The following is a 24,465-nucleotide window of genomic DNA, read 5'->3' as shown; positions in this document are numbered from 1 at the left end:
TCTAAGGGTGGCACTACCTAACTTTTTTTTCTTTACATAAACTTTGAGAGCGGCACTACATAACCGAAACTTGTTTCACTTTGAGAGCGGTACCATATAATCAAAATTTCTTTAGTTTTAAGAGTGGCACCGCCTAACTTTTTTTTATCTACAAAAAATTTGAGAGCGGCACCACATAACTGAAAGTTGTTTCTCTTTGAGAACGGTACCACGTAATCAATTTTTTTTTACTTTTAAGGGTGGCACCAAATAACTTTTTTTTTACAAAAAAAAAAAAAAAAAGAACGACACTACGTAACCAAACATTGTTTCACTTTGAGAGCGGTACCACATAATCAAAGTTTCTTTAGTTTTAAGAGTGGCACCCCCTAACTATTTTTTATTTACAAAAAATTTGAGAGCGGCACCACATAACCAAATTTTTTTTTACTTTTAAGGGTGGCACCAAATAACTTTTTTTTCTTTACAAAAAAAAAACGGCACTACGTAACTAAAAATTGTTTCCCTTTGAGAGCGGTACTACGTAATCAAAATTTCTTTCTTTTTGGGTGGTCTTTTTTACAAAAAAAATTTTGAGAGCGGCACTACTTAACTAAAAGTTGTTTCTCTTTCAGCGGTACGATACCAGGTAATTATTTTTTTTTACTTTTAAGGGTGACACCACCTATTTATTCTTTCTTGTGATGAACCACACTTAATGGTACTACGGAGTTGAAATGCATTTTGGAAGAAGTTGAATTTTATGATCAAAAAAATGGGGTCAAATATTTCTTTTCCAAAATGCATTTTATAGGTCCGAGCTTGAGTTGGGTAATGAGTGATTTCTAAAGATAATAGATAAAGAAACAGGATAATTCACTTTTTCATATTTTTATTTGAAATTAAGAAAAAAACATAATCAAAAGAATTAAAAACAATCAAAAAAAATGTGCCTCTTATAAAAGTCAACAGTATCTTTTACACCCTATTTATCGCGTCCTAAACATTTAATAACCCTTAATAAAGTGCACTAAAACAATATAAAAAAATATATAAACACATAAACGTCTCTATAAAACAATGAACTAGATGGGTGTGTAATTTACTTATTAAAAGCCCGTTTTTGAAGCGGTTTTAATACGATTATAAGCCAGGGTGGCCTAAGACGCGAATCAATTTTCGCGATTTAATAACAGACTTAAGTAAAATTCGAACAAACCATGTTTGCTACTGTGACGTCCTGATAATCTTCAGATCTAAACAGAAAACAGGAGTCTGTCGAAAATTAAGGAAAAACAATTTAGTTGTTGTACTGTTCGGGCAAAACGTAAGAAATATCATCCCAAGGATGCCTGTACAAGCCTTGTTTCAGTCGCTTTTGATCCATAAAATGACCAACAAAACCAATAGTACGTCCCAAAACAAATAGGGAGTTTATGGCACCGATATTGATATACTCTTGGGCTTCCTCGCTAGTGAAACTGCCGCAGTTCCTCAGCATATCCACGAAACAAGTCGCTATGCATCCATCGACGTTCAAGATTAGGTTAGGTTTCTTGCTGGTGGTAAGTTTTTCTACTTCAAGAGCGTACAATAGCAACGGCGTGGCAGGGAAGTTTGCCAAGACGTATTCTTTCAGGATGGACACTCTTTGATCAGGATTGTTGATTGATTTGACTCGGTGACCAATTCCCATAATTAGTTCGCCTTTATTTCTCATGTGGTTGACAAACTCAGCCGGGTGCATTCCTGCAATTTTTTAAAATTAAAAAGTTAGTGCTGTAATATGTCACCAGGGTTTTGGGTTACCTTTGTCATAAGCTTCACTAAACTGTTTAGCAGCGCTGTCCAAAGCTCCACCAAACCGGTCACCGATCGTTAATAGACCTGATACTAAACTGGACACTAAGTCTTTACCGGCTCTGGCGCATACTATAGTGTTGTGGGCACCAGACACGGCGGGTCCGTGATCAGCGGTCACCTATACAATTAAAAAATAAACAAATAGAAAAAGTACACTTCAAGAAAGCTTACCATGAGACACATTTCGAAAAATTTGCAAACGTATGGTGGTAAACAACGTTGAAACCAGAGCAACGATATTACGCCACCAATTCCTACGTTCTTTTGCAGGACCTCGGAGATTGGCATACCTGAAAATAAATCAATCGGTTTAAAAATCATTCAAATACCAGAATTTATAAATAATCCAATCTACCTGCATAGATCAACTCTTGGCCTCTTTCGTCGCAAATTGAGGTCATAAAACTGGCCGGTTTCCTAATCAGTCCTAGTTCTCTAGCCCAGCTGTAGTCCATTGGTACAGTAGGTGGAGGGACTTCAGGAGCAGGTACAATTACTCCCTCCTTAACCAAACTGTCATAAACCGACCGGATTATGTCGCCGAGGCTGTCGAAAGAGTCGGGCACGTGAGCACCGCACGCTTTTAGGGCTGCGTTCTTTGACGTCGCCGTTTCTTGAGTAGAATTGGCTGAGGAACCGGCATGCCCGAACTGTACTTCTGTCGTAAACATACTGGCGCAGGTACCTATTAAATTAATTAATAGGTTTAAGAATCAATCTTAAGCCTCTCACTCTGTCTTTCTTACCAATACACCAAGCCACCAGAGGTTTGGTAATTTCGCCGTTCTTAATAGCATCGCAGACTTTGTACTCTTCAGTACCTCCCACTTCGCCAAGAAGGATAATCATTTTAATATTGTCATCAGCCTAGTCAATTTATTAATATTTAGAAGTCATAAAGCACAATAAAATTTAAACTCACCTGGTACCTTCTGATGTGGTCGATAAAAGTTGTTCCTGGATACCTGTAATAAAGAAAGCGATATTTTAGCTAAAACAAGGGTTATTTTAGAAAAGTAACAACTTACCGGTCTCCACCAATGGCAATTCCTTCATAAACTCCGTCAGTAGTGTGAGACACGATGTTGTTCAACTCGTTGGACATTCCACCCGACTTGGAAACGTAAGCAACGCTACCGGGGCGGTACAATTTGGAATGTAGTATGTTGTCCATCATTCCACCAGTGTTGCCAATTTTAAAGCACCCAGGCTTCAAACCACCCACAGTGGCAGGTCCAATAATAATAACCCCCTTTTCGTCCGCCAGTTTGATCAGTTTCCTGGTCATATTTTCTGGGATACCTTCGGCAATAATGGCGATCGTTCTAATTTGAGGGAACTCCAACGTTTCCAGAGTGCTTTGGTAAGCGGACCGTAACGAAGCGAAGGAAATGAGCACATCAGCGTCCGGGTGTTTCGTCATGGCATCGTTCATTTTTTTGTAAACCGGAATCAAAATCTCCTTGTGTCCCCAGTAGAATTTCTGCTTATGGTCTCCGGTAAAAGGGTAAATAATGGCAACTACGCTGGGTTCCTGTCGACTGCACACAAAGTCAAAGTCCAACATTGACTGCACTGCCCGGTTTTGCATCCCCCAAACTATAGATTTGGTACTAGCGCTGAATAAAGGTGTCGCTTTGGCAGTGCCCTAATTCGAATACAAAATGATTAGTTAACTTGGGTGGTTTAGTAAGGGATAATGTGTATAGGACGGCACAAACGTGATCGGAATGAAGAAGCGCAATTGAAATGAGGTATGGCGGGACTGACCTGGGATGCGGGGTGCGTCTCCATCTGGTTTGGTTCCTTGAAAAAATCGCACGTTTAAGTTTTAGGTCCTTTTGGACTTTATGTTAGTAACAGAGTATGAGTTAGTTCTAAGCTTTGTACAAGCGTGAGAAGAAAGAAAATCCACTTTGTAGCACGTTTACTATTTACTATAAAGACACCAAACCACCACAGAGAAAATTGGTTCAAACGAGTTCTAGATAAGTGGGTAAGTATAAAGAGTTTAAATGTCAACAGTCAAAATTTGGTATTTGTACACACAGGAAAAATGAGTGTTTAACAATGTCCATCATCCAAGTGTGATAATTAATGGAAGTACAAGAACAACTGATATAACTAGATCAATCATCTTCACTTCCACTATTAACGTATCAAAATCGGACGTTCTTCGAGCATCGTTGAACATGCAATAGCAAGAATTATTATTGATTTTGACGACCTACAATAAATCACTCTAATTAAGAACCAAAAAACTGTAAGTGTTTAATAGAAACATACAGCAACTTTTCCAGCTCACACAATTTACATGTGTAGTATTTGGGTAAATCTCAGCTAGTAGTGATTATTATTCTTCTTGTCTGTGTTAATTAACAATCTATATAAGACTCATTTACAAAATTTAACTAACTTTGTGGTAGATACGAAAGTTTGCGGTAACGAGCCTGTAGACAAAAGCTTTTAAGCTGTTTCAGGAGCGTATAGAAGCTTCTAGACACTGTTGGAAGCTTTTGGAGTTTCTATAATGTTTTGGAAGCTTCTGAAATCCTCTTAAACTACTTAAGAAGCATTTAGAAGGTTTTAGGATAGTTTAAAGAGCATATTGAAGGTTCTGGACTGCTTTAGAGACATTATGGAAGTCTTCAAGAAATTGTTGAAAGCTTTTAAACTCCTCTAGAATCATACGGAGGTTTTTAGACTATTTTGAAATCTTCTAAAGTAGTTAAGGACCACTTGGAAACTTTTAGATTGTTCATCAAAAGTCATTATTACTTATCATTGCCCAATGGTCCATTGTGTACCATTATGATTTACACAAAGCAGTTTTGTCTATTACCAGATACAAATTTTCCATTGTCGTTGTAGACCAGTAAAATTTGCTGGCTTTAGGTTTTATCGAAAAATAATAAAATTAAAATTCGAAAACGGCGCACCACCTTTCTGAACGGGACTCACCTGTCTAAAACTTCCTGGCTTGAAGGAGAGCGCTCTCGTTAAGAAATGTGGATTCGTCGGCTTGGATGGACTGGAGTGAGTAACACTCGCGAGTCGCGGTAATACGAAAAAAAGTCAAAAAAAGACGTAACAGACGTAAGTTGAGTACGCTTTAGCTTGATGCTGCTAGGTCGACACTTTTAATGGTACTGTCGCTATTGCGCACGCAGTTCTAGGTGTCCCTTATGATAGACAGTGTGCCGTATTGTCGCGGAAAAAAAGGTAATAAAATACGAAATTTATAGGTCCTTAAGCGCATAAAAGACAGTAATCAACATCCATATTGCTTGATTAGTCATACAGTGGTTTTTTGAAAAAAACTAAGAATCCCTTTCCCACTTATTCTAGAACTGACGTGGCCTAAATCATGCACTGAGCCTAACCAGTCTTAGCTTACCGATTTTCTCGCGGCAGCCTGGACGGCAGCCACCCTGATAGCGTTTTCCCTAGCGGCCGCTTGCACTTCTTCCGGTTTCTTTTTGATCGGCTGCTTGTCGCCGGACGGAAGCAAAAAATTGGCGGTGGCAAATTCCACGTTGTTTTCCTGGGGAATGGGTTTAGTGCCCAATGCCATGCCGCAGATAGAAGTCATGTGAGTTTCCGGGCCAAACACGTACAACGGAATTCCTGCATGTTCAACGGATTGAGTAAATTACTTAATATTCAATAATGATCACTTACCCAAAGTTTGTCCAACCTCCCTCATACGGCGCAAACCCTCTTGGTAATTGGGTCCGGCCCTCCTGACAAAAATCTTAATATTGTGCTCAATCAACCTGTCTTTGAATTCAATCAAGGCTGTGATAATACCCCTAGAAATCCACATTATAAAACTGCACTCTAGGTTTGAAGTATAAAATTACCTAAAAGTAGCAGCAACGTTGGTAAAGTTAGCAATTCCTCCTCCAATGATCAGGACTTTGCCTTGTGAGTGTTTTTCGTGAGTCATTAAAGACAAAATAGTTTTAGCATACTCGTATGTTTGCTGTTCTGATGGAGCACCAGAGTACTCTCCGTAATTAGCTAATTCTGAGGTACCACCCAGATCGCAGATAGTGTCCCTACAAAAAAACATTATCACACCAAACCAGTAAAGAATATTTTTCATAACTTACGTGTAAATAACTGAAGCTCCACCTCCGGCCACCATAGTCCAGATACGTCCCTTCTTATTTAGAATAGTCAGTTTCAATGAAGCTCCGGATTTCGAGTCCAGGTCAGCAATGTAAGCCTCCTCTGTTAATTAAGTCCCATTTAAAACCACTACAAATGATTAAACATTTCTCAAAGCTTACCAGGAAAAGCATCTCGTCCAAAAGGTGATGGATACTCGATTTCCCCCCACTTAGGTCGGCACATAAAGTCAGCGGTAGCGTCAAGTTTAGCGGCCAAATCCAAAATGAAGATTTCTTTGTCAGTCACCACCAGAGGGTTGATTTCCAGGTAAGTAAAATACAGCTCCACGTACATTTGGTACAGATTATAAACGAACTGGGCAATCATCTCTTTTTTGGACTCCTTCACTTGAGTAAGTAAAACGGAGAGGACGTCCTCTTTGCTCAAATTTTCGCCCACTGGTACTTCGAGTTTGACTGCTTTGCTATCAACATCACCAATATCCACTCCACCTTGATGGTAGAATAAGATGGTGTCTGCGTGCCTGTGCGAGTAAATGCACACGTAGGTTTCCTCTTCGTCCTTGTGCGGTACAAAGGGCTCGATGATAAAGTTGCGCAACTTGCCGGTGGCCAGACCGATTTTCTGTTCTTTGTTCATGCGATCGCCTATCCATTTTTGGACTTCGTCAAGAGTTTTGTTTACGGCAATAAGACCTGTAAATTAACAGACCAGTTTAGCTTAATGGAATGTGAAATTGACAGGAATTTAAAAAAAAGTCATAAAGCAGTTATTGCCCCCAGGCAAAAATTGGCATTAAAAGTAAATTACGACGAAAGCAACGCGTCACACGAAACGTGTGTCCAATTGGACAAACTCCAAACAAACATTTTGCGTTTGTCAGTACGTTGTTTGTTTGGTGACACGGCGGCAATGTTGTTTTTATTGTAAATTTAAATATTATTTGGTTAATACTCTGTTAACTTGTTAATTTTTTGTTTGTTATTATGGCGGATAGGTAAGTAAATGAAAGGAGCTTGTTTTTTGTTTTGCCACTTACAGTCGTTAACTTGAGATCTGATACGAGTTCAGGTGAAATGAGTCGCAGAATGAAGAGTTTTGCTATTTTATTGATTTAAAGTTTTGTTTTTTCATTCATTCATGTTAACCCAATCTAAGATAAAGATGGCGCACAACTTCAGCAGTGACATGTGTCAGTCTGGCAAAATCGTCCTTATTCGGTCAGTCTGTCACGTGACCACTTTACAAAAAAGTTGATGCTAAATCGAGCGAATTTGACGTCACGATAAAGTAATTTAACAAAACCATAATTTAGTTCTATTGTAACCAATTATTAAATAACGTCCGTTTTGTCCCTTGACATTTACGACATATGAAAAGTATCACGTGCCTAACTGTTAAAAGTCCTACTTGACTTGATAAAAACTACGATTTGCCTGTTTTCACTCTGTCTCTTTAATTGGGTTCATGCTGAAATGAACCAAGATCCGTCTATACACCGCCCTCTATACTAGAAAACCTAAAATGTCACTTTTAATGGCTGCGTAAGCGGTTTTTGTTTTATACACAACCGTATTCAGATGCAGTGAGAAATATGATTTTTCTTTTATTATTTTGTGTAGTTGATTACAAGTTGTGAGTGAAAAATCAAAATTCCTGATCCAGGTATGTATTAGATAGAGCTTTTTCTACACAATCAAGTCCAGTCTAAACAAATTGCTTAGAACATTTGTCCTGGAAAGTACAACACAGCAAACTAGTTTAAACACTGTTCAGTATAAGAAAATCTGTAAATCCTTCAAACTAGGTAAGCAAAACTAGTAAATGGTCCTTATATGTTATTACCATGAACATTCATTCAAAATTATTTTTGTTGCTCTCATAATGAAGGATGCTTTAAAATGTAACTCACATACCTGTGCATGTAACAAGTATCTAATAAGTTTAATGTACTAGAAAGTACTTGTACCTCCCATTGAGTATAGTGATAATTGCACTTCAAAGTGTTCAACCACTGTTGAGTTCGATCCGGTTTTCTGTAGAGTGAAAAACTGACACGGTTGGGCTTTTTCCTGAATTGTTGTTACAATGTGGCTTGAAAAACTTATGAACAGGCAGCAAACAAAAATAACTTTTGCAAGTCTTGATTTTATACCGTAAAAATTCATATAATCCACAAGAAACTCAATTTCCACAATACAAACAAACACAAACTGTCACCGCCATATTGGAAGTTTTGACAATCACCTAGGCTTTCTAGCTAGTATAGTAGGCCGTGGTCTATAGCTTTTAAATGTCATTGGTTCTGTTACACCACCGCCTACTATACTAGAAAGCCTAGAAGGTGCTTGTCAAAAATTCCAATATGGCGGGAATAGTGGTGACAGTTTGTATTGTGGAAATTGATTTTATTGAGGATTAGATGAATTTTTACGTTTTAAAATCAACACTTGAGGTTATTTGCGTAAGTTATTTTTGTTTGCTGCCGTTCATAAGTTTTTCAAGCCACATTGTAACAGCAATTCAGGAAAAAGCCCAACCGTGTCAGTTTTTTACTTTACAAAAAACCGGATCTATCTCAACAGTGGTTGAACACTTTGAAGTGGAATGATTTTACTCCAACATTATACTCAATGGTAGGTACAAGTGCTTTCTAGTACAGTAAACTTATTAGGTACTTGTTACATGCGCAGGTAATAACATAAGAACCATTTACCAGTTTTGCTTACCTAGTTTCAAGGATTTACAGTTTTTCTTGTATTGAACAGTGTTTAAACTAGTTTGCAGTGTGTTGTACTTACAAATATTAAAAAAAAAAAACATATTTCTTACTACATCTGCATACGTTTGTGTATAAAACGAAAACCGCTAACGCCGCCATTAAAAGTGACATTTTAGGCTTTCTAGTATAGAGGGCGGTGGTTACACTCGTGCATGATCGTTATCTGTCATCAATCTTGTGACAGGCCCACGCCTTGTTCGATTTCAAGGACTCTGTGTAAGGTAATTGGACTGTTTGTCACGTGATTTCTGTACACAAACAAGACAGCGACTCCTGCCTGACAGTTAATTTTATTGCTTTCCACATCAAGCACAGTTGACTGAATGAAAACTACGATTTGCCTGTTTCACCGACGCTTCCAAGATGATTTTAAGTACAACTTAAGCTAAGTTGACGTTTGAATGTGACCAGAGCAAATGCAAAATAATACAGTCTAAACTGTCCTTAAACTCAACTTAGCCAATGTTGGCAAAACGGACATTAAATCCTCATATTTTACGGCCTTATATTTGTTCTTTGGTATAAATATGCTTATGGAGCAAAATAAAAGTTTGCCAAAATTGCAGTTTTGACCAAAAATGTACTTTTTACCAAAACTGTCAAAAAACAGTATTTAGGTATTTTGGTCATTTTCATCCAGTTTAGTCAAAGCAACCGTTTTTGAAATAATTTACTAAATAACATTTATCTTACATTCAGTGTACCTATGAAGCTGTTAATGAATTGAGTTAGAAATTCCTGACCTATTAAACTTCATTTAATAACAAAACACTTATCTTTTATATAATACGTATTATCAGCATGCAAGTTTATAACTTTTAACTGAACGCCACTGGCTAAAGTCAAAAGTCACAGCCATAAATACATATTATTATTCGTATTTTAGTGGCTACATATTTTTCTATAAAAGCAACAACTTAATGGAAAACACCGTTGACAAACAATTTTTTTTGTTCAAGTCAAACACAACAGTGTGGTAAAGTTTTAAGCAGGCTTCAATGAGAGGACGTCAGAAGGTCCGCGTAATAAATGACGAACAAAAATTTTAATTAACCGCTTTAATAATTGGAATTCGCTCGTAATTAATGCGCGCTAAAGGTAGCAATTTAACGCATATCGCTAGTTTTACAACAATTAATTCCACTCTGAAACTTTGACTTGAATTAATAAACATGTCATAGTTTGAAGGTGCTCAAACATTGAATTGCGTAAGCCTAATATTTTTTATTGACACTATCTGGACTGATTTTCATGAGTGGTTTTAATATGATTGAGATTGAAATTGGGTTACGAAAATTTCAAAATTATACAAAAATGGCAAATCAATTTTCTAGACAAAGATGAAAGAAAACTTTGTAAGTGACATGTTGGTCACACAAGATTTTAATCAAACTTCCTGATAAAGTGGTCACATGACCAACTGTTAAATGACATCACATCCGTTTTGGCACCCTGACACCTGTCACTTACAAAGTTCGTCATCTTTGTCTAGAGTAGTTCTCTCTCAAACAACAAACGAAATCATTGTTACTATTTAATTAATTTATATCACTTTTGATTAAATCCTACTATATGATTGGATTTAAGTCTTACCTAATTTTCCTCTCCTCTTAATAAGTTGATCAGGTTTGACAACCAATCTCTCAGATTTCAACCAAGGATTGTTGGCCACCAACTCGGCAAATTTGGTGTCAGGATCGACGCTGGCAAATTGGCATTGGACGGCCGCCGTTCCGCCACCCAAATGCTTGTTAATTAAATTCTTCCCAGTCGCTTCTCTTATGGCTTTAGCGGACATGTTGTCGGTTTTCTAACTAACCTAAGAAGGTAAAAAACCATAAGTTCAGTCCTATACGGTATGATCGCCAGTTGCAATAATTATTTAACACCCAACTTACACATAAAACTTATAATAAAGTTGAACGATCAAGCACACTTTCACTTTGGTGGTCTGACAAGGAATTTCTCCCGAAAAGTACGCAAGCGATATCGTTGACGGCCTCACCTACCTCGGCCGTTGCTTTCACTGAACTAAACCGGTACGCATATGGTACTTCCTAATCAATGCACCAAATTATATTACACTGATAAGAGGCTCGTAAGTGTATTGTGACGATAGCGTGATGTTAATTAAAGTTTCTTAAACCTTTACAAAAGAGAAAACCTTCAAGTTCCTCTCTACCCACACACACACAACAGTGACAAAAACCTTATTACAATAATTTAAAATTCCCTAGTGCCACGTGCTCAAGTGTGTGCACCACTTCTAGCAATACTCTTAATAAAGCAATCTTTCAGTACTAAGTTATTCCAATAGGTCTTAGAAAGGTTGTTTCAAAGTCAACGACATTACATAACCATTATCTGGGCACGCAAATTTGGAAAATACATAATATCTCTTGTGTTGTTTTTTGATCGAGGGCAACCAGTTCAATGTCGAATGGTTCATTGCAAAGTTAATCCTAGGCAAAAAGATTGCAACTGCAGCAACTTTTCTACATTATGTATGTATAACTTTGACTTATTGTCATGAAATGTAAATTTTTAGATAACTTTCCCTGAAACCTAGTCATATGACATCCAATTAGCATGTTATACCTGTAATGCATCTGGTGTGATCAGGTCCAAAGTCCATTAAATTCGGTTTCTCTGAACATGTCCTCTTCTTTTATTAAATTAACTTTCACGTCAACCTAAAGTTACTGAATGGATTTAACAGTACTGCAAGATAATATGCAATTATTCACTGAATTGTATAATATTGATTTGGAGTAACAGTTTAGTTCAGTTAGGGTGTTCAAAAACAAGTCATCTAGTTACAAATAGAAAACAGTTTTAACAAAATAAGATTTTATGTAAAACCTTTTGTCAGGCTACCTACACAAGTTGTATACAAATAAAGCCCTACAAAATTAGTGTGCTACAATGTTGAGTTTATTTACATACTGTAATCTTTACTGTGAACTGTAAATAATAATCTATTTTAAGCGTTATACCTACATAATTTAAGTTTTTGCTGATGACATTAATTTATTTAATTAAATAGCAAAATTTATTCTTTAGAAGAAAGGTCACCTTGACATTGATTTTTGGTATGCAGTTATAGAATTCTACTGGAAATAAGTGGCTAAATGTTGCCAAAAATTATCTACTCATATCCCAAATAATGAAAGTACTTTGGGATATAAGTGATGCTTGACAGTAGTACACTTGACATATGTAGGGTCTTAAAGGCACTTCAAATAGTTTTGGAACTAATTTTATCCACATTATACATTTTCGTTCTCATATGTACCATCCCAGTACAGTTGAAAACAAAATTTGTTACTGAATTTGATTGAATGTATAAACTGTCCTAGGGTTAAAAAATACCTGGACTATTAAGGTATTTAATATTTGCATTTTTATTTAAACTAATGGAAATGCAATTTTCCTTAATTTAGTTAAACCTGTCAGAATGCCATACAATAAATCAAGCCCAAAACATAACAAACCCACAATGTTCTATGTTCTATTTTTGAGGCCCTGAAGAATACCTAAACCTAAAAGGATTCGACCTCCTGACCATAAAACTATTATTAAACGAAACCGGACAGAAAACTTTGAATAGCCAACAGTAAAGTCAGCTAAGTATAGGGGGCCCCCAATAAATTTAAGAGACTTGGCAGGGACTGGAATTCATTGAACCGCAAAGTCGTAAACCAGGGGCGATTTTAAATGAAATATGATCACTTACCTATTGTTCGCAGTTGAGGACACTTGAATGGACGTATAAATTCGATTTTTAACGATGCTTGCGGTAAATTGCACAATATTTTTCGTGAAAAAAAGACACGCAACCTAAACGAAAACACGAAAAACAACTGTGTATGATCATCCGATTTTTTTTAAACTGACAATGACACTGACAGCTACAGGTCCCAATATTGACATTTGTGTTATGACAACCGACAGAATCTAGAACAAACATATCAAATTACTAAGTGTTAGACAACCCACAATACAGCGTAGAAAATTGCCGGTTGCGCTAGTTTTCACAGCTAACTTTTGTAGTAGAACAAAAAAACACTCTTAAATACAAAGAGAGGATCAAAATTTTATTTAAAAAATACAACAATAAAGGAATTTCATATAGATATTAGTAAAACGACTAACTCTTATGTTTGGACTTAAATTTACCAGAAATCTCCTCAAAAGTTTTGCCTAAAGTTTCCGGCATCCATTTATACAAAAACACCAGCCCTAATGTGTTTATCATTCCCACAGCGATTAGAATACGATCTAAACTCATTGACTCCATTAAAAAAGGAAAAACTTTAACAACGGAAAACATTAAAACGTAAGCGGCTGATACTATTAAACCCCCCAGTTTTCCTTTTACTTTAACGGGGAGCACCTCGCCTATTAACGTCCAAGGAATCACCAAATAACCAAAAGAACTAAAAGCAACATAACCAAGTAGTAAAAATAGTGCTACGGAAGTGTTGAAACCACCAGAAGCTGGTTGGGTTGAGGTAGTAGTGTTTTGAGGAGAAATTGTAACGTCAAACACTAAAGAAAACGGATTTGAAGATGGAGTTGTTGCCTCCAACTCGGTAGTGTTCGTAGTATTTTTGAATAAAACCAGCGGTGGTACAGATACTGTATGGTTTTCCCGCAAAAAATACATGTAGAACCCGCAAGTGAAACTCGTAAAAATCATTCCAAAAGCGGAAATAAACATAAGTTTTCTACGCCCCACTTTCTTGGAAACAACGGTCGAAATAATGGATACGACAAAACGAATGGTACCGAGCAGTATGAGAGTACCAAAACCGCTCATGCCCACTTTGGAACCGATTATTTCTCTAAAAATATCCACGGCATAGAAAATTATGACGTATGCTCCCGATAGTTGCTGAAACAGGAAAATGACCAGCAAAATCACTAAGGGCTTCCATACAGTCGGATCTTTGTAAATGGTCACCAGATCTGCCCTCATTTTACTCAATAATTCGCTTTTTTCGGTCGATTCTTCATCTGATGTTCGTTCTGGACTATCACGTCTTTTACTGTCCAAAACTCTTTTATAAGCTTCTTCAGCCACCTACAGATGAAATTGTATATAAGTATGTTATAATATGAGTGTGTATAGTACCAAATTGTTAGAGTAGATCCATTTCAATGCATTGGCGCTACCCAAAGCGTCATCTTTGAAAATCACAAGCCAGTAAGGGCTTTCCGGTATCCAACACAAAGCACCAGTTGAGCAAAGCACCAGACCAAAGAAAATTTTTGACAGCGTCCGCCAATCAAACCAAAATCCTACAAGTTCAGTTTTCTTAATGGCCATATTTGCAGTGTTTGCGTAAATTTCTGCACAGTGAGTATAGTTTGAGAGTTGGTCAAGAAAAAGCTAACCATCAATCACTAACTTCTCACTTGGAGATTTAAGCAAATGCTGCACTAAATAGTAACAGGAAGCTATACTGTTGACAATGTGAGCTTTCTGGGTAATTATCCAAAAGTTTTTAGATGATTCACTAAAGTTTTACCAAGAACGCAGGTCAGTAGTATTCCAAAAGTGACAAAGACACTATTTAAAGACAGCAACATGGGCCGGTACTTGGGATGAGCGATTTCGCTTACGTAAACTAGTGCCACAGTGGTCAATCCTGAAAAAAAATATGACTAATCATTATTTTCGCTATTTTCACCCTGTATATTGCTAATTTTAAACACCTTTTATCTAACAGATAACTAATCGTTTTGTGAATACTTATTATTTCCACAATAAACCGATAAGATAATTTAGTTTTGCCAGTTTATAATAGAACACAAATTCCTGAACAAATGTTGCGTCTTACCTCCACTAAAACCTGCAATAATCCTGGCAGCGTAAATGTACCAAACGTTGGTGGCGAAAGCGTGTAAAGCCCAGGAAAGCAAGAAAGGCAAAGTTGACAGTATGCAAGTCTTTTTCCGGCCAAAATGGTCCATTAAAGGACCGATGCACAACGAGCCTAAAGGCAGCGCTATAGCCACAATGCTAGCTAAAATTACGTCATGTTTAGTGATTTTTTTATAACTTTTGACAGTTCTGACCTATCCAGGAAGCTTGGAAATTATCCACCACAATATCACTTCCAGATTCCTTGAGTTGCGGTAGCAAAACCGCACTGAAAGACATGTTGATTCCTGGTTGGATGACCAAAGTGTTGGCGATACAACAAGCTGCAATCTTATTTTAGTTTTAGGCTTGCCACTACATTTGAATTGCACAAAGTACATACTTGTTTCACCGAGTCCTTCCATGGCAATTCTAACTCACTTTTGCTGTTAATAAGAACATCTTCAGGACTCGTCTCATCGGCCTTGGCCTCATTTTTTTCAAGGTCGCTCATCTCTAAAAACTTTACATTGCGCTCACCACACTTTAAACACAAACACTAATTGGAATTTAAGTGAGAGGAACCGAAATCAAAATTGCACGATTGTTATTGGTCTAATCTCGAGTCATGCCACAAAATGTTAATACCCGTTTATATATTTGTAAAAGGCTTTACCTTATTATCGCGACATTTGTACAACTACATTATTTCAATGCACTGTTTGTTTTTGACGGTGATGTAAGAAAATACTTTTTTCTTCTGGAGGACTGAGTTCAAAAACCGCATCGACTGAGATTGTAGGAAACGTCATCCAAATACTTATATTATCATCGCTATCGTCGGACGAGGTTAAGTGCCCATCATTGTATATACGAAAAAATTAACTACCGGGGTTTCTTTAATAGTTCAGATCTTTACTACTAAAATTTCCCTTTTAAATTGCAACGTTCTACATGCGCGACCTTTGTTTGTGCTTTATCGCTTTTGTTCATACATGCGAGCTATAAAAACGACAAAAATATGTAAACAAAGCTTATATTGTAATAAATCTTTTTATACTACCAAAAATGATAAATCAGACATGTAACAAATACTCCCCCGCTGAATATACACTAGACGTATATGGCAGCCTTGTAATTGAAGGTTTCAATTACAATTTACGGTCTCATCAGCATTTAAACTAACCCAGGAACAACTAAAATGGTCATATACTCAGTAACTTGCTACCTTTTTAAGAATCTTTCATTGCTCTGACATCGGTAAAGACAGTAATCATAACACTTCAAGGTGGGTTTAAGAAAGTTAATGAAATTTATATATTGCGAATATAATTAAACCTTCCATGGCACACATACATATGATTATCGATGGATTTCAACTGGTGACGTAATTCGAGCTGGCCGGTTATTCATTATTTAATAATAAACAAATGCTATGCAAAAATGAGAGAATTGAATCCAAAAATACAGGGCGAACAATAAAGAAAGGAACATGAAATCGTATAGTTTATGTCTTGGGAAAGTTTGTATTGAATTTTAAAAATTATAGCATCTTTCCTCAAGCAGGAAGAAAATTACTCTATTTCCTTCATTAGTTACTGAATTTTTGTTTTCTCAACAGACAAATGTAAATTATTAGTAAGTTTGCAGAGAGAATCTCCAACTAGTAATCATCATGTTCGAATTTTAATTAAAAACTATGCAGAGCGAATTTGACGTCACAATGACGTAATTTGACAGTTGGTTTACTTACGGTTTTGCTAAATTACGTCATTGTGACGTCACATTCGCTCCATAAGTAGTTAAAACGAACGGACTTAACTGTGTCACCAACAAATATGGCGGCGGCCATTTGAATACACTGCTGTTAGGCACTTTTCGAAAATGGTCTGTTTGGGAGGTCAAAAAAAGTGCGTAACAAACGTACAAACCGATATAATAACATTTTAAGGTGCTGTTGATAAAGAAAAAATCCATAATAATGCATATTAATAATAATAAGCAAAAAAACATTATCTTGACCTTGACGCCTTTGCGATGGTTGAAATAAACTAGGACTAATGGCACACTTTAGGTATTTATAGAAAATATACAGTTTAAGTTCAAACTTACCCTTATATAAACAATCTTAACTAAAAACTAGTATTCAAACTTAAAAACTGCTCGAAAATCGGTAAAATTCACACTACAAACGAATGCAACTGTCAAAATGTCCAAATTTCGACACGTCAATGTCAACAATGTCAACGCGGCTTTTACTCAATGAAATGGCAATGCGGTGTTGGATGGAATATAAGACTGACTGGAGACACTCAAATTGTTTTTTTTTTTGAATAATTATAACTAAAGTTTAGGAAATTTGTATAGCAAAAACCACTTTAATTGGCAGTTGAACAAGAGATACGTGGTGTTTATGATATCAACTGTGTAAAGAGCCTATAAATCTTAAAGACTTTATGAATAACAAAGTTATTCTGATTTATTTCTATAAAATGTTATTACTCTCATAAATATAATTTGAATTAAACAGAAAACAACCACTCGCACTCTGTATATTTTACAAGTCTGATTCATTGGAGGACAGATTGGCGGTTTAGAATAACCGATAAAGCCGAATCCACGAACAGTATGCAACTGTGCTTTGTTCAGCTGGGGATTCTCTCCCATCAGTTAAATGGTTTTAAACGCGGTCGCAAACAGTCGCGTTTTTTGGTTTTTTAATTAATCATCCATTCCGCACACACACAGTTTGTTAAAGTGCCATAGTTGTATACATCAAATATTTAGTGGATCAACTAACTAGGTGGTACTGATATAGGTAAATTCTATCATTACAAAAGCACCTTTTAATCTCAGAGAGCATTAAATACGAGCACAAGGAGATCAACACCCCATACAACTTTTGCTGACAAGTGGTTTGCAAAAACCTCCAATAAAACAATTAATCATATTCCCGTATTCGATATTTCACCTCTGATAGCTTTAGTACATGGTGATAATTCATTTATCTTGATGTGCTCACTGATACCCCGTAACATTTTTCCTAGTCTGGAAATTGATTTCCTCTCCATTGCCAGTTTTAATGCTCCTTATTCATGTTGGACGTTTTTAAGTGGTAAAGATAATTAATTATCTGGTTTGTGCTGTTCACAGGAACTTCAAGTCGATGGATCCCATAGGGTAAGCTAGTGCAATTACCTTTAAATTAGTATAGTGTGTATCAAGTTAATCTATAGTAAATCAGCATCTTTGAGGTTTATTGTTTGCGAATAATCATAGATAAGCGTGCAACTGACTAAGCTAACTAGTGCTATAAAGATATTCTTCTCTGCTAGATGGGAGTTTTGAACAACCAATTTGTCACATAATGTAGGTATTTCATGAAACTGAACATCCAGTTAAATGTATTTTTAGATTTATTATAAAAGGTGAAGTGTTTATTGAAGTCAAGATTGAGTGTAAGTTTACACAAACAATTATAAACATCATTTTGTATTATCTACTTTATTAATGTGATTTTTTTAATTGTTACAGGGCGAGCTGCTTGACTTTATTGTAAGTATTCTGGGCTTTTTATTAAGTGCAAACTGATAAAAGCCAAAAATGTTTTAGCAACCAGACCACCAACTCGAATGATGCGGCCGAAGAAAAGTACAAAAACACCAAAGATGAGGGACTTAGGGACATGATAGCTAGTTGTAAGTCCTTAAGCAAGTATGAAGGGAAAAGTCTGAAGAATGTTTTACCTCAGGTAAATCTATTTTAAGTTTGGTCAATTTCTCCCCATATGTGTAAACTTTATAAATATTGTAATTAACCCTGACACCTAAAACAAGCAAAAAATTGTGTAATAAATCTGCTCAAAGTCAAGAATCTTATGAAAACGCAGTCACAGTTACTTGAATTCAGATTTGCAAATAAGCGGGTTTATATCGTTTGCCTTGACACTTGAAAAAATTTGCATATACAGGGTGTTGCATTCAAGTTTTTGAATAACACTAATTCCAAAACTTGAAACTATAACCGTTATTGTAGATTTTGGCGTCCTTATTGGCGGCTAGTTTTCACATAGGAAACGGAATCTCGTTGGCCTATTCGGCCGTATTGATCTCGCAATTAGCCGAACCAGACAGCCCAATCAAATCAACCAAAACTGAAAATTCCTGGATGGGTAAGTTACTCTTTTGTGTAAATCACACACATGGTAATTCGTGTAAAACTGTGTGACTATGCTGAAAATCAACATGTACGTTCTAGAACGATTAATTATTCATTTTGCGTCTAAATATTGACGAACATATTAAGCGGTTCCAACCAATTAGAGCCTATTAACTATGTTCATCAGTAATTATAATTGATGTACTGTAATAGAAGCTGGTAATATTAAAAATATTCACTTCCTATCATATACGTTTGATAAATTGTATAATCTCGGGTTTTCCTTAGACGTTTTTATTTACCAATGAAGCGACAAACGTTAGCTTGTGCAAATAGGAAATGTTTATTTGCCAACCGAGTCCCCCTCAACACGTTATTCAAATCAAATAACTACTTAAGAGAGTAGTACATTTGAATCAAGTTTACATAGTAACCATGTTGTAAAGACTAGTTGTTATTTACAATCATGGGAAAACTAGAAGAGAAAAATATCTTCTTAAAAAAGAGAGAACAGACCACCAATACAATTCAATAGGCTATATAAAGTGACATATCAGAACGAATGTGAACGTTATTCGACAGTTAGTCACATCAATTTATCAGAAATTGACACATTGTGACTTTTTAAGTAAATTTTTGTTATTCTTATAAAAATTACAACTGTTGTTTACAACATAAAAATACTAATTTCAGCGAGCGTTCTCATAGTGGTGATCCCACCAGCGTCCATTTTCAGCGGTATCATAATGGACAATTTGGGTAGACTGAACTGTATCAAAATAGCTGGTATTCCGGGTGTGATTGGTTGGTCCATGATCGCCCTGGCCAATAACGTTACCACAATCATATTGGGACGACTCCTGGTGGGCGTGTCCTCTGCATGGGGTACCAGTCCGGGCATCGTTTACATCACCGAAATTGCCAGTTCCAATTTGAGAATGTCCTTAATGGCTATCGCACCCGCTTACGTTTCCTTAGGTTGGTTAGAGTGTTTTGTCCAAATAAAGTGGAATAATGAGAGATTTGTAGGAATGGTGCTGACGTATTTGGGTGGTTGGTACCTGCACTGGCGCACTTTAGCCTGGATTTGCAACGTTTTCATTGTGGTGCCATGTTTGGTGTGCATAATCATTCACGAGAGTCCTTCCTGGTTGATTTTGAGGGGAAAATACGAACAAGCTAGGAAGAGCTTGCAGTGGATTCACAAGTACCAGAAACCTCCCAGAGAGGTAGTTACGAGTTACCCAACAAAATCACCATCTAACAATAAATTACTAATATTACAGCAAGAAACTTTTGCAGACTTGCAATACAAGTTACTGCAAGAAGAGCAGGAAAAGAAAAAGGAAGAGCAACAAAAGTTAAAAAATCAAAGAGGGGTCAAGTTTATCGTGGGGGAATTTTTAAAACCTACTGGGTGGAAGCCATTGGTAATCCTGACTGGACTGTTTTTCTTCCAACACTTTTCGGGGATTTACATCACCATGTTTTATAGCATAACCTTCATCCAGGTAACTAAAGATATCTCCACTTCTTTCACTTAGTATATTAATTACAGGAAGCAGGTAGTAGTATTAATGGATACTTCGCCTCCATTATGATTGGAGTGGTACGACTAATCATGTCAGTGACCAGCATTTACATTTTGAAAAGATACCGCAGAAGGTCGCTAATATTCGTCAGTAGCACTCTGATGGCTTCTTGTATGTTCGTGGCTGGTCTATGGACCAGATGGATTCAAGAAGGAACCACCAGCTTGAAATGGGTGCCAGTGGCCGCTCTTCTTTTCTACGTAGTCGCCTCCACTTTAGGGATGCTTCCCATTCCAAACATGCTGATTGCAGAACTGTTCCCATTGGAAATCCGCGGAATCGGTTACTCGGTCAGTTACAGTTTGTGTTGCGTGATAATGTTCGTCGCCCTGCAGAGTTATTATGGAATGAGCGACTTTTTCGGTGGAGCTAGCAATCTGCAGTGGTTCTTCGGGATAATTTGTCTCGGTGGGGCCGTTTATTCCTTCATTTTCTTGCCGGAAACGTTCGGAATGAAGCTGACCGATATAACGAACTATTTTAAAACTCGGTTTGTGTATATTGGACATACGGAGCCAAAAACCAAACAAGTTGAAAAAATGTTGGCAGAAAATGGGAACAACAATAAACAGAAAGAAGTTGTGTGAAAAACTTTTGCGTTAAAGGTTCTATTTTTGTACTTAAGAAAGTTATATTTTGTGATAAAATAATGATACCTACAATAGAATGCCAAAGTGTACAAATATGCTTATAAAAACAATGTATAAAACAAAAAGTTTTACTTTTAGGTTATAAAGAATATCCTAGTAGCTACAATAACACAGCTTTAATAGAATAAATAATCATTTATTTCTGTTTTTTTTTTCTTCTCATATATAAAGCAATATAACGTTGGTTTGAGAAAAAAAATCATAACAATCATGTATATCAGCTCCCAAGTAACTGTGCCATAAAAATTCTGGTTTCGCTGAGAAAGTGGCTTCAAACCCAGTTTTTGTACTTTCTCCAAAAACTAAGCGCTAATATTGATTATACCGTGACATTATTGCGTTTCCAAATATTGTCAAATAAAATAATTATAATCCTGGTACAAAACATTTTTTTTCGGTTATTGCTACGAAACGAAAAGGAACCTCCACTTGCAAAAAAAAAAACTGGAAGCCTATTACTGGTGTTTTCCACAACGATTTTCTGTGAACGTGCAAAAAAGGTTGCGCGCTTTGAAAATCTCCAGCAATACGCTTCGACTGAATATAATCCTAAAATTGGAAAACAAAAACATAACAAATATTATACAAATTTAGTTTAGTTCTACTTATCATCGTATGTAGGTATTTTGAGGACCGGATGGGCTGGCTACACAGTAGTTGACATTTTTTTAAGACTTCCAAGCCGTACAGCCGCCTCCTCGATTTCAAATCAAAAAGATCCGTATAAAAACCTATAGTGAAAAATCTCCTAAGGTTCGAAAAAACAACTAGTCGTCTTAAAAAACTAAACGTTTTTGTTTTGTTGTTTTTTTTTAGCCTTTTACAATATTATTACTTCATATAGCTATATATTTATACATACTTTACATTATTTTCTTCTTTGATAAACTACACGTTTATTAGTCGAGTTTGTTTAGTTCCGCGTTGGATCCAAATTGATGTTCAAGCGTAAAGGCATACAAATTAAATGCAATTTTTTATTTAATTACGTTCTCTACGATTAGTCCATTAATAATAAGTATTATTATTAACCCAACACGCATTGGTTCCTGATTTGTTTTTATTACTAAACAATACAATTTTGTTATTAGAAATTCCTACAACATTGACATTTTTAATCATGTTATTAAAGAGAAAATACTAGCGTTTTGCACGTGTTTTTAGTTTATGGCACTTTACCGCATACCATACAGGGTGAACTCCGTTTGATGACAAATTCGTAAATATGACGACTGTGTATAAAGGCTTAATTGAAACTTTCAAAGGTACTGAAAAGTAGATAGAGAAAATTATTTGTTTTACAACTGGGAGGCTAAACATATTTCTAGTAAACCAGTATTTTAGTTATAATATACGAAAATTAACAAACCCCAAAAAGAAAAAATTGAATTTTGACAATTTATATTGGTCAGCCTAGTAATAAGTAGTAGACAAAAACAAACAAAAGTGACTTCATGCCGCAGTTGATCACATGACCATTTCAGCAGAAATACTGTTTGACATCTTGTGACCAACAATCACATCACATCCCGTTCCATCTATGTCTAGAGCATTTATTTAGAATAATCTTCTTCCTATGCATAGTTTTGAAACAACCAATATATACGGCAGACAATAAATAAAAATAGTTCTTAAAAGAGCTCATTTTTTATACTTTGCATTTTTGCCACTTTCTTAAAGAGCAAAAACCGATTAGGCAAGTTAAAAAAAGTTTCTTGTTAAGAACTTTTAAAGAAATTAAAACAGTTTTGAGTTTTTGCGTCAAATACTATTTGGAGATACCCTGTAACCGAGATAACAGTACACGGACACGTGCAAAATACTCGTTAAACTTATCACCGACTTCCCAATAAACAAATTTGGCGTGGTTATACTATATTTGAGATCGAAAACCATCATCACATGCACTTTCGTCAACTTGCAAGTTTATTGGAAAGCCGCGATCGATATCAGCGTAGCACTGTCCCTAATTGGCTCTGAATGTAGTCGGAACAATATTTAATCGTCTCTTACAATCAACTGGATCGTAAATTTGTTACCCTAGCAAAATTATTATCACATCTTATTATATCCAACAACACACAATGATAGTTGCAACTTAGTTCGTACTATTTAAAAGTATTACATCTCTTGATTCCCTTGTTTAATATTTTTTACACGATTTTATTTTTATATAATATAATACATCTTGTAGCTACTAAAGCAAAAAGTTTTTCATGACCAATTCACACCGAGTTTCCAAGCTTTACCACCCTGCTTTCATCAAAAACAAACAGTTTGACATTAACAAAAATAAGTTCAGCTCAGCTTGGAAGTCGTCTACAAACAGGCAAATAAATACAGAAGAACACACTGATATGAATTTCGTGGAAGAACCTCAAGGCATGAAAAAAACAAGCAAACATCTATGTAATATTTCCATTAATATGCTTCCCTAAATGGGTGGCAAGTCTTTATCCTTCAATAGTAAGATTGTTTTATCAAAATTTTACTCTAAGTCATTAATCTCACAAATACCACCTTAAATAATAAATGAATGTAAATAAGTGTATACAATGAGTGGTTATAATAAAAACTGCTTACACTTTTAGGCTTAGAAAGGATAAAGACCTAAACGAGTCTTCTTCTAGTTAAAACCACACCAACTAACCATTTTTCGACTGTACTACATACGACCGCACACATCACGGGTTTATACACTATTTTTAGGTTATTTGGAAGTTTTTTTTTCAACTTTTTTCTTTATATACAAACTAGCATTTATCCCGGGGTAGACGTCGGAGACGTTTCGGCTACACATTTTTATTAACAATTCCCGAGCCGGTTTATCACATATTGTATTGTAGAGCACTTCCCGGGATATGCGTTATTTAAGTAAGCGTTTTCGTCTTATTTGTGTTACATTTTACGTAAAGGGAGTAGCACCTGTTTTTTGAAACCAAAAATGTCCTCCCGTTTTGATATGAGTACTTTAGACACTGATAAAATTAGTACACGTTTCTTTTCGTTTTAACTTGAGGGAGACGTAAATAACACATTAACCAAAGTATCTCTCAATCGACAATTAAACGACAGACAACTGTACTTACCAAGAGAAAAAAAAATGAACCATTTGCGTGTTATTTTCTCGTATGACTAGTACCGTTTTAAATGATTTCACGTTTCACTCACTTTCAATCATTATTAAATAAATAAGTCTATTAAATGTGTACCTATTTCGCTTTAAATTACTAAAAATGTTTAGTCTTAAGCACTTTCCTTAATTAGGTTTCTTTTTACGAATACAGTCACTTGTTTCACTAGTTAATATCGACAAACAGTCCTTTTATAAACTCTCGGAGTAATATTGTATTTGTTGGCTTACTACGTTATCCCAGGCTGCAAGTTAAAAGAAAAAAAGTTTTGAGCTTTACTTGCACAACCTCAAATCACACA

The 24,465-nt window shown here is 35.9% G+C and overlaps 4 protein-coding genes across 20 annotated transcripts in view; 1 reads left to right on the top strand and 3 right to left on the bottom strand.

The window, feature by feature from the left end:
- Window positions 1–854: 854 nt before the first annotated feature.
- On the bottom strand, window positions 855–12,657 carry ATPCL (ATP-citrate synthase). Of its 3 annotated transcripts, none has more exons than XM_081974664.1 (15): window positions 12,498–12,657; window positions 10,355–10,580; window positions 6,138–6,674; window positions 5,958–6,078; window positions 5,706–5,903; window positions 5,524–5,654; window positions 5,240–5,469; window positions 3,613–3,648; window positions 2,871–3,490; window positions 2,765–2,807; window positions 2,589–2,709; window positions 2,198–2,527; window positions 2,014–2,132; window positions 1,789–1,960; window positions 855–1,728 (listed from the first exon to the last, which is right to left on the bottom strand). In XM_081974664.1, exons 2-15 carry the CDS (start codon window positions 10,557–10,559, stop codon window positions 1,280–1,282), a joined length of 3,312 nt encoding a protein of 1,103 aa, XP_081830790.1. In that variant the 5' UTR covers window positions 10,560–10,580; window positions 12,498–12,657; the 3' UTR covers window positions 855–1,279. The 3 variants fall into 3 exon arrangements, with proteins under 3 accessions (XP_081830790.1, XP_081830789.1, XP_081830791.1); XM_081974663.1 differs by lacking the exon at window positions 12,498–12,657 and adding an exon at window positions 10,660–10,961; XM_081974665.1 differs by lacking the exons at window positions 3,613–3,648; window positions 12,498–12,657 and adding an exon at window positions 10,660–10,959.
- On the top strand, window positions 6,862–21,171 carry LOC145725807 (facilitated trehalose transporter Tret1-like). Of its 5 annotated transcripts, none has more exons than XM_081974696.1 (9): window positions 6,951–6,976; window positions 17,784–17,810; window positions 18,165–18,185; window positions 18,243–18,381; window positions 18,666–18,801; window positions 19,482–19,766; window positions 19,818–20,017; window positions 20,075–20,299; window positions 20,347–21,171. In XM_081974696.1, exons 1-9 carry the CDS (start codon window positions 6,966–6,968, stop codon window positions 20,965–20,967), a joined length of 1,665 nt encoding a protein of 554 aa, XP_081830822.1. In that variant the 5' UTR covers window positions 6,951–6,965; the 3' UTR covers window positions 20,968–21,171. The 5 variants fall into 5 exon arrangements, with proteins under 5 accessions (XP_081830824.1, XP_081830822.1, XP_081830823.1 ...); XM_081974697.1 differs by lacking the exon at window positions 6,951–6,976 and adding an exon at window positions 17,269–17,448; XM_081974699.1 differs by lacking the exon at window positions 6,951–6,976 and adding an exon at window positions 17,910–17,999 and having other exon boundaries at window positions 17,501–17,810.
- LOC145725809 (facilitated trehalose transporter Tret1-like) lies at window positions 12,838–15,504 on the bottom strand. Of its 3 annotated transcripts, none has more exons than XM_081974701.1 (7): window positions 15,307–15,504; window positions 15,034–15,146; window positions 14,846–14,981; window positions 14,608–14,793; window positions 14,296–14,415; window positions 13,899–14,065; window positions 12,838–13,847 (listed from the first exon to the last, which is right to left on the bottom strand). In XM_081974701.1, the coding sequence occupies exons 2-7, from the start codon at window positions 15,142–15,144 to the stop codon at window positions 12,912–12,914; spliced, it is 1,656 nt and encodes a 551-aa protein (XP_081830827.1). In that variant the 5' UTR covers window positions 15,145–15,146; window positions 15,307–15,504; the 3' UTR covers window positions 12,838–12,911. The 3 variants fall into 3 exon arrangements, with proteins under 3 accessions (XP_081830827.1, XP_081830830.1, XP_081830829.1); XM_081974704.1 differs by having other exon boundaries at window positions 14,846–14,974; XM_081974703.1 differs by having other exon boundaries at window positions 14,846–14,974; window positions 15,034–15,504.
- LOC145725803 (uncharacterized) overlaps window positions 21,146–24,465 on the bottom strand; it is a 14,500-nt gene continuing 11,180 nt past the window's right edge. For all 9 annotated transcript variants that reach the window (XM_081974674.1, XM_081974667.1, XM_081974666.1 and 6 more), the window contains one exon: window positions 21,146–24,408. In XM_081974674.1, coding sequence (XP_081830800.1) covers window positions 24,394–24,408 — 15 coding nt within the window. In that variant the 3' untranslated portion in view covers window positions 21,146–24,393. The remainder of the gene's footprint in view (window positions 24,409–24,465) is intronic.

The sequence above is a fragment of the Ips typographus genome, linkage group LG3 (genome assembly GCF_016097725.1).
Source record: "Ips typographus isolate SLU linkage group LG3, UJ_Ityp_2.0, whole genome shotgun sequence".
Classification (NCBI taxonomy): Eukaryota; Metazoa; Arthropoda; class Insecta; order Coleoptera; family Curculionidae; genus Ips; species Ips typographus.
This window is presented reverse-complemented; position numbering and strand designations above follow the sequence as displayed.